Source organism: Harmonia axyridis, chromosome 3, assembly GCF_914767665.1.
Source record: "Harmonia axyridis chromosome 3, icHarAxyr1.1, whole genome shotgun sequence".
In the NCBI taxonomy this organism is placed as follows: Eukaryota; Metazoa; Arthropoda; class Insecta; order Coleoptera; family Coccinellidae; genus Harmonia; species Harmonia axyridis.
The window spans coordinates 33,088,263-33,096,974 of NC_059503.1; the positions used below are offsets into that span (position 1 = coordinate 33,088,263).

At 32.6% G+C, this 8,712-nt stretch overlaps 2 protein-coding genes and 3 long non-coding RNA genes across 5 annotated transcripts in view; 1 reads left to right on the forward strand and 4 right to left on the reverse strand.

Moving 5' to 3' along the window:
* The window catches only part of LOC123675900 (ceramide synthase 6), a 38,814-nt gene extending 37,384 nt beyond the window's left edge, over positions 1 to 1,430 (reverse strand). The window contains exons 1-3 of the mRNA XM_045611461.1: positions 1,047 to 1,430; positions 865 to 985; positions 503 to 705 (exon numbers count right to left, since the gene is read on the reverse strand). Coding sequence (XP_045467417.1) covers positions 503 to 705; positions 865 to 985; positions 1,047 to 1,231 — 509 coding nt within the window. The 5' untranslated portion in view covers positions 1,232 to 1,430. The remainder of the gene's footprint in view (positions 1 to 502; positions 706 to 864; positions 986 to 1,046) is intronic.
* A 141-nt stretch (positions 1,431 to 1,571) lies between these two features.
* On the forward strand, positions 1,572 to 3,074 carry LOC123675902. Its single transcript, XR_006746828.1, has 2 exons — positions 1,572 to 1,796; positions 2,850 to 3,074. It is a non-coding gene; the product is annotated as an uncharacterized LOC123675902 (long non-coding RNA).
* A 1,423-nt stretch (positions 3,075 to 4,497) lies between these two features.
* On the reverse strand, positions 4,498 to 5,027 carry LOC123674950. Its single transcript, XR_006746725.1, has 2 exons — positions 4,884 to 5,027; positions 4,498 to 4,625 (listed from the first exon to the last, which is right to left on the reverse strand). It is a non-coding gene; the product is annotated as an uncharacterized LOC123674950 (long non-coding RNA).
* Positions 5,028 to 6,169: 1,142 nt separating this feature from the next.
* Positions 6,170 to 7,519, reverse strand: LOC123675265. The gene is made up of 6 exons (XM_045610610.1): positions 7,398 to 7,519; positions 7,084 to 7,227; positions 6,815 to 6,877; positions 6,555 to 6,659; positions 6,281 to 6,501; positions 6,170 to 6,187 (listed from the first exon to the last, which is right to left on the reverse strand). Exons 1-6 carry the CDS (start codon positions 7,513 to 7,515, stop codon positions 6,170 to 6,172), a joined length of 669 nt encoding a protein of 222 aa, XP_045466566.1. The 5' UTR covers positions 7,516 to 7,519.
* A 62-nt stretch (positions 7,520 to 7,581) lies between these two features.
* Positions 7,582 to 8,359, reverse strand: LOC123676151. The gene is made up of 2 exons (XR_006746857.1): positions 8,136 to 8,359; positions 7,582 to 8,078 (listed from the first exon to the last, which is right to left on the reverse strand). It is a non-coding gene; the product is annotated as an uncharacterized LOC123676151 (long non-coding RNA).
* Between the last annotated feature and the right edge of the window lie 353 nt (positions 8,360 to 8,712).

Genomic DNA, 8,712 nt, shown 5'->3' on the forward strand with positions numbered 1-8,712 from the left:
GCATATAAAAGGCCATGTGAAAAGGAAATTTACGGATATTTCAAACAAAGAAAAATGTCAGAATTTCAAATAAGAAAAAAAAGTAGAAACAACTATTTCTAAAATAACCACAATGCAGTTTTCAGTGGAATGGAATTTCAGCTCATCAATTGAAATGTTTTTGAAGAATTAAATATATGAATATTTTTTATTTTTGCTATTAGAAAAAGAAATAGCATTAACGAACAAATTAAAACAAAAAAAGAATTCACATTCTATATTGTTTCACCATTTCAAATGGAAACAAATATTTCTTTATAGGAATTATTTGATTTCATTAATATATGCAATTGATGTCATATTATTAAATGGGGGGTTTAATTTGATAACTGTATGCTATTGAGTGACTTGAATGAAAAGAAGTTGGACAATTATTTCAATGAACATGTTATGATTGAATCAACAATCAATGATATAGCAGTGTTCAGAGCAAATTATGCAGTACATTCAATCTAAAACTTACCAGCACTCATTTATGTTCCACAACCATGGCTTATCCCATAGAATATATATTCCATAGAAGAAACTGAAAATGTAGTATGTACATCTCCAAGCATTCTCACAAAACTTAGTGAGAGTAGAAGGTTTATTCTGACCTTTTCTTAACCTAAGCCATCTCTCTACCTGTCTTTCAGACATATCCAATTGTTTTGCCAGTCCTTGTATCTATAAACGTAATGAATGTGAAAAATAAAGACCTTTTCTTCAAAATACTCATTTTCATTAAGAATTCTAGTGCAAATAATAAAAGGCAGGTTTTGTCAATACTAATTAAATTTCCTTCAAAAGCAGGAAACAGGAAGCAACAGTAAAATATGTATTTACTTGTTTGTGTTTCCATTTTTTAGAAGTGATATAAGCACTTTCTAAAGCAGGAATTGAGGGGGCCTTTTTGGGCCTAGTGTGTTTAATTCCTAATGATCTTCCTACTGGAGCAAACCAATATCTAAAAACAGTAAAAGCAAAATAAGGTAAATTAAAACATAACCTCGAAGTTCTGACATTACTTCTCTAATATATATCGAATAAACAACATCCCGAATGCCATGGGCATTGGGAAGAATAGATGTTTAGAATTCGTATGATTTATATGTTCACTAGATTCCGGTGATATATCGGACCATGTCGTATTTGGAGGCAACCAAATATGTTCACTCCAAAAGTGATGCATAAAACTACGGTAGTAATCCATTTTCAGAAAATTTTCTTTTAGAAGATTATATATCAAACACACGATAACTTTCCGAACATAATTTGCACTAGAACTAATTGGTATTAATTGAGTTCTCTAGTATAAAAAGAAACTATTTATTTAGACTACACCCCAACAATAAACCGATCGAGACACCCTGTTCCGCATCTCCATCGTCTATGATCGGAACCAAAGCACAGAGTTAGAGTAATTGCTAATCAAATCTCTGATCAGAGAGTGATTGATTACATGTCAAGGTTTTTTGAATATATGAATTTTTCAACTCAACTTCTGAACTGAAGATATTTTTTATGATTTTTATCAGTAGACTATATAAAATATATATCAATATATATTCTGAGGATAAAAAGCATCAAATTCACAGGTGTGAAATTGGCTGCAAAATGCTAGAATTTTCATTGGCGTGCCATCCGAATTTTATGGAATATAATAATTTTTATTTGAGTGGAGAAATTTTGGACACATGGAGATGCCGATTTTGCGATTTTCGTCAGGAGACATAAACGGTGGTTGATATGAATATAAGCAATTGAAAAAAATTCAGGTATTCACTGCATTGCCCTGGATCGACTCGTTTTAGCAATTTTTTTAATCCCAAGCTCATCATCAATTTGTCTGCTGGTTTTTTCTCTAGCTATTTAACCACATTCTGACAGAGAGAAAATGATGAGACTCTAAACTTTTTCTTGTCGCTAATTTGTCACAACTGTGATCATCTACAGGATGTTCTAAATTAAGTCGGCACCATTGCCAACTCCGTTATTATTGATGCTACGATGTCGGTTAAATGGGCAAACTAGTAGCATTTTCAGTGGTATCCTCGATGCCGAAAACAAACAAAAAATTGACAGTCACGTTGTTATAATATATCATAAAATGATATTTCTTTCAATGGAACACCCTATATTTTTTATGCATTTCGATTCGTAATAACATTCTCAACAACAAAGCTTATTTGACTTTTTTTCGTAAAGGTGAAAATAAGACGGTTGTATTAATAGGAAACATTTATAACAAACGGATTTGATAAAGCGCTATAAAATATCGAGTAAATGTCATTCGTACAAAAAGTACCTTGCGCCTGTGGCAAGTACCACCTTTGCGACGCCCTAGATACGGCCCTGTTGCCCTTCAAAATCTTTACGAAGAAACAAATGACTCAGTTGCAGTATCAGAGGCATTGTCTCTAATTCAGAACATGGAACAATTTGACTTCATACCTACAATGGTGTCATGGTATGATATATTGTTTCAAATGAAGCTATGCAGTCTGAAACTATGGATTTACCAAATGCATCGCAAATACTGAAAAACTGTTCGGAATTCGTGAAACAGTATCGTAGCTTTTCCTCAGCTCCAATCACAGTTAAAAAATAGTGTCTGAGGCCGCAATAGATCGATTTTTTAAATCAGTCCGATTGCGAAGAGAGAAACGTTTATTTGAATACGAAGCAGTGGATGAAACACCAACTGAAATGAACGTTTTTTACCCGATGATAGATGCAATTGTGAACACATTGGCTACCTACACGTTTTCAACAATTGTCATAATGCAATAATACTTGGCCTTTTTTATACGACATAAAAATAATTCCAGAAATATCCTTGTTGAAGAAAGCCTGTACTGATATGAATTGTTTGAAGAACTTGTAAGCCTGAATCCATTATTCAAGGATCTTCAAGCAGCAGAGCCAATAAAAGTTCTTAGACATCAATTGTACAATATCCAAATTATTGTGAACTGATAAAAAAATTCGCAAGCCCTAAAGCCAGAAAAGTGCAATTTGAATTGTTTGAAAGAAATAAAAGTTATCAAACCTAATATTTATTGCTATTATTTCTCATGTGTAATTCACATCACATTTTACTCGAACTATGGAAAGCTGAGCCACCCTTCACAACTCAAACTTCAAACGAATTTTTCTACGATTTGAAATTTATTACACCAACATTTATGACCTAATATCTTTGATATTAGGTCTATGGCTTCATATTTGGAGGGGCGCCACTTTCTAATCTCGCAAGACTAAAAAATATTGAAAGGACCGCCACTGGCCCTGGAACTCTAGAAGTCTAGAACGAATCAAGATATGATCTGCTTTCTGGTATCTCTTCGAAAAAGGAGATTGGGGGCCCTTGAAAATTTTTTCGAGATGCAGTGAAGATCGAATTTGGGACACCCTGTACTATCTACACCTACACTATGAGGTCATGGATAGCAGTGAGATTAGATTACAATAAATTAAATAAAAATCAGGAAACGGATTCATTGAGATAGGTTTATTCTGATAGAATAACAATATAGTACAATTTAGTTTTATTTCATATTCGGGACAATACATATTAAATTTTGAATGAAAATTGGAGGCTGCTAAAGAAAAAATAAATATATCTTTATAAGGGAGATTAAACCGGGCATTCCAACTTGTAGATCGTATTCAGCTTTGAACCAACAATTTAGAAATTAAGGATTGGTTTGAAAATAGGTAGGTACATGCTTTGGTTTGGTTGAATCTCAGCACATGCACGAATCTGAGAATTTTGGAAATACAATATAGTTATGAGTTATAAGCTTATTTATTATGCAAAATGTCTTAATATAGGTATTTAGAGTTTTTCTTATGTTTGTATATGTTGAAAGGCAATTAGGTACATTTCATTTTCAAAAAACACATTCATATATTATACAGGGTCCCAGATAGCACAAGAACATTCATATTATATTCATAGAAGCTCTGGTTGGAATGTTTAAATATTCCAAGAATATTACCAAAACACACTTAATATATTCTGGGTACATTCTATGGACATTAAAAGTGGACTGAGTTTCATATTCTATAAATGTTCCCAGAATATTCTTGAGAACTTTCCATGTACATTTACGGAAGATTCGTGAAATATTTTTCATACATTCTAGGAATATTCTTGAGAACATTCTAAGTATATTTACAGAAGATTCGTGAAATATTTCTCATACATTCTAGAAATATTCTATGAAGGTTAAGATTTGAATTGAGAGCACATTCTATGAACGTTCATTGAATGTGCTCCAGAATTTTGGTTTAATTAATAAATAATAATAAATACAAAAGTAAAATATATATTGAAAAAAAAACATAAAACTGATTTTTCAAAACCATAACATAAAATAAAAAAATAAAATATACATTGAAAAAAAAACATAATACTGATTCTTCAAAAACAACATGAAATAAAAGAATAAAATCTAACATTTTTCCAAAAAAATAATATTCTTATAATAATATAAATTATTTTTCTTTGGTGCATCGCTCCTTACACTTAACCAGCCATTGTTTGGCTGATGCTTCCACTTCCGCTGCATTTGAATTTTTATGCACAGCCAATACAGCATCTGCAAAAAATAATATTTTTTATTTTCTACTTCTATGACAGTCTTGAAAAAGATGAAAGGCTTGTTTTGGTTTGCAGTTAGGGCTTTCCTAATTTTTTAAAACACTGAATTAGACATACTGCTTAGACAGTGCACCAAAAAAACATTGTTGCAATTTTTTAGATACTTTATATCTGTACTTAAAGATTGATCAAATTTTAAACCATATCTCTACTGCCCTGCATATTTAATTTCTTTTGAAGTCCATAAAAATCTCACCTATGAGTACTTTGGATATGAGTAAAACTGAGAAGTTCTTTTTTTTCTTAAATCCTATCCAACTGTACTCAACACCAAGTTGACTGCTTATAAGCTTCTCCATTAAACGTCGTACCATAATTTTGGTGGTACCACCACCAATTCTTGATACAGTAAAACCTCGATTATCCGTTCTCCTATTATCCGTTTTACTCTGTAATCCGTGCTCGTCGACATTTTCACTCATCCGTTCCCACGAGCAGACATCCACTCGATTATCCGGGATTCAATTCATTACGCATGCGCCATAGTAATAATTTGGTATAATTCGAAAATGTGTTAGTCGATGATGTTGAGGAATGGCTAAATTCGGATTTAAATGAACCCGGTTATCAGATACTGGATGATTCAGAAATCGCATCAAAATTTTTCCAACCTAACCACTGTATGGATACAGACGATTAAAGTTTTGAAGAATTTTCCACGCAGGAAATAGTTATTCATAATACAAGTGCAGAAGGCATTGATATTCTTGCACAAGTTGAAAATTCAAAAACTAGCCACGAAGTGGCGAGTTTTTGAATGGACGAGTGGTAGAATGAGCCTTCTGTACGAGTATTATACATTATTTTCTCTAATTCATTGCATTTTTATTGAAATTATTGAAATATTTCCATAAATATATTTTAGTGATTTTTACATTGAAAAATGTTGGTTGGGTGAACTGATTTCTTTAAGGCAAATTGATGAATCGATAGATAAAACCGTGGCGGAAAGTTCGGAGTACCAACATATAATAATAAAATATAACCATGAAAACTGTGCGTTTCAGATATATTCCCGCACGATTTTCTTCTACAAGATGTGGAAGAATGAATGGAATAACCACAGAATTATAGAAACACTGTTTCTGCCGAAGACGCGTTGAGATTTGCAAATGGTCTGATGCAGTATTTAGAGCAGGAAAATGATACGGATTATATTGATGTCCTCCACTTGAGGAAAATTCGGGCTCACATTTGTCTCAAGATGAATAATAAAAAAAGACAGACAAAAATTACATACGTTTTCAACTAAAATATATACATTCGATATATTATAGGTACCAATGCAATGATTTGTTTTTCATTTGTATATTTTTATATGATATTATGATTCTATTCATTTTGTTGCTTAATAAATAATTGTACCCCATACATTTCTCTAATTTTCATAGTTGTTTTGCGTATTTTGAGGAATTTCGATTGTCCGTGTTTTTCAATTATCCGGGAACCGTTTCCCCTCCATTAGGCCGGATGATCGAGGTTCTACTGTAATTCCAATTGCTGAAAATTAAATAGATAGGTATATACATCTTTACCGCAGGGGAGCCTTGAGCCAACAAATAAGACGGTAATTGTTGAATTCTCTATACTCACCACTTGCTGGTACTTCTCTCTGTCTGCCAAGTGACTCTCAAAATTGTGCAGTTCTTCCTCAGTTGCTAATGGAAAATTGAATTTTGAAAATACTGATGGAGGAAGGTTTGTTGTTACAGTATTTTCTTTAAGCGCTAATCTACCTATATCATCAGCCAACTGATCCAGTTTAAAATTTAAAATGGACAGATTTCGCAGTACTTGCCGCTTAAACTGCTCATCTGCAAAGCAAAAAAATAATTAAATTTCTCACTATAACGAATAAAGCAATCACCTTTCAAGTAATACTGTCTATTGTAGTAGCTCCCTTCGATCTCTGTTGCTGTACATTCTGCCTCATTTCTGTCTGGATTTCCTGGGACAATTCTAAGTGGATTTCCTAAACAGTTGGTTTTATTAAGAACTTTGAAAACAGTACATTAAAGTATAAGTGGACATTAAGGTCTTTAAAACACGCGCGATTTTTCGAGCATGACGACAAAGCTATTTTCTACAAGCTATTCATAGAGGTAGTAATTGAATTTTTTTTCTCACCTGCATTATCAAATCCTGGGACGTTTGACTCAATCCCTAAATCATCATCTGAATAAGGGTACACTGAAAAATACCAAAATCAGATATTGAAAACTGTAACATGCATACTTTGATGAAAGTACAGCGACTCAATGCAGGAGTGCAGCAATATTATTTAATTACAAGAAAAATTTTAAAGAATTAGAACTACTTTTCTCACTAACAGAGTTATTTCAGATAACAGGGATAATTTTTCCTCAAAATGAATCAGAAAAAAATAAAAATCTCACCAGCGCTTTCTTTATCCCTTCTTTTAAGGGTAGACATCACAATTTTAGATGCTTCACCTGCATTATCAGAGCCTACGTATGACTCAAATCCTAAATCATCATCTGAAGGGGCCACTGAAGAAATACCAAAATCAGATATAGAAACTGTAATATACATATGAAAGTAGAGCGACTCAGTGTAGGAGTGCAGCTATATTATTTAATGGCAAAAAAAATTGAAAATAATCAGAACTACTTTTCTCACTTACCGGGTAATTTCAGATAACAGGGATTTGTCCCCAAAATAAAACAAAAAATAGAAACAAAAATCTTACCAGATGTTTTTTCCTCTCTTCTTTTGAGGGTAGGCATCATAATTTTAGATGCTTCTGGTGATAGACTATCCTCTTTGTCTTGTTCTGATGATTCAGAATCCTGATATTTTTTATTCATTCTGATTTTTTTAATACCAACGTGGCAATAAGAGCCTGGATCAATATTTCTTACATCAATGGTTCGCTTTGTTGATAAAATAGTACGAGCATCATTCGGAAGTTCATCTAACTGGGCTTTTGAACTTTTTAATATCTTCAATAAATCACTTAGAGCAACGTGACTTATATTATATTTAATTGACCACAATTTCAACTTAGACTTAATATCTTCCTCTTTATCAACTTTCTTGTTATCAATATGGCTAGTTTTTGTTTGAAGAGAATCTAATATTGGGAATGAATATTCAGAAATGTGTCCACCTTTTCCTTCCTTAATTAACTCAATATTTTCCATCTCATTCAACTCATGCACTGGGTTTTGCAATTCCGGCATGTGCATTTCAACATCATCTTCATTCCTGATCTCATTCTCAACTATCGAAGAAAAAGAAGCAGAGGGTGGAATATTCGGATAACTCAGGCTCATGTCCGTCTGGATTTTCACTTTCTTATAAAAATTTGCTGAATACTTTCTTGCCATGATGGTGATCTTACTTAGTTATGTCAAGTAAAACTATCACTCTACAAGAAAATCAAATAGGTAGTGATAGAATTTTTTATCACCTGATCTTGTCTTACTAAGTTATGCAAAGTAAAATGTAACTTCGAAATCGATTTGCGAACTTCATCAAACACGTAAACATATAAAGTCACAATAATATTGCAATGAATAAGTGCGAGAAAATATATGACTAACCCAAAATGAAAAAAAAAGAAGGTTATGTCACAGAACACACAGGTGTTCTGTGGTTATGTATTCAGAAACTAATTGAGTGATAGATAATATATATTAAATAACATAATAACCATACCTTACCTTATATGCATATGAACCAGCAACAATATTTATATTTCACATTCACAGTTTACGAACCCGAGTTGAAGATCTGCGTTCTGCATTAACCTAACCTAACACAACGCACAAAGTTAACTTTGTGCCACAGAACATACAACATACGCTTTGTGCGTTGTGTTAGCATTTGCGTTTTTACCAAATGGTGAAACGAGAAACTTGATGATTCCGCGTTTTCGGAAACTTACTCTGGTTCACTCGTAACCATTATTTTACCTTCTAAAAGTAAACAAAGATTAGGGATCCAGTGAACCCGAGTAAGTTTCCGAAAACGCGCAATCATCAAGTTTCACCATTTTGTCA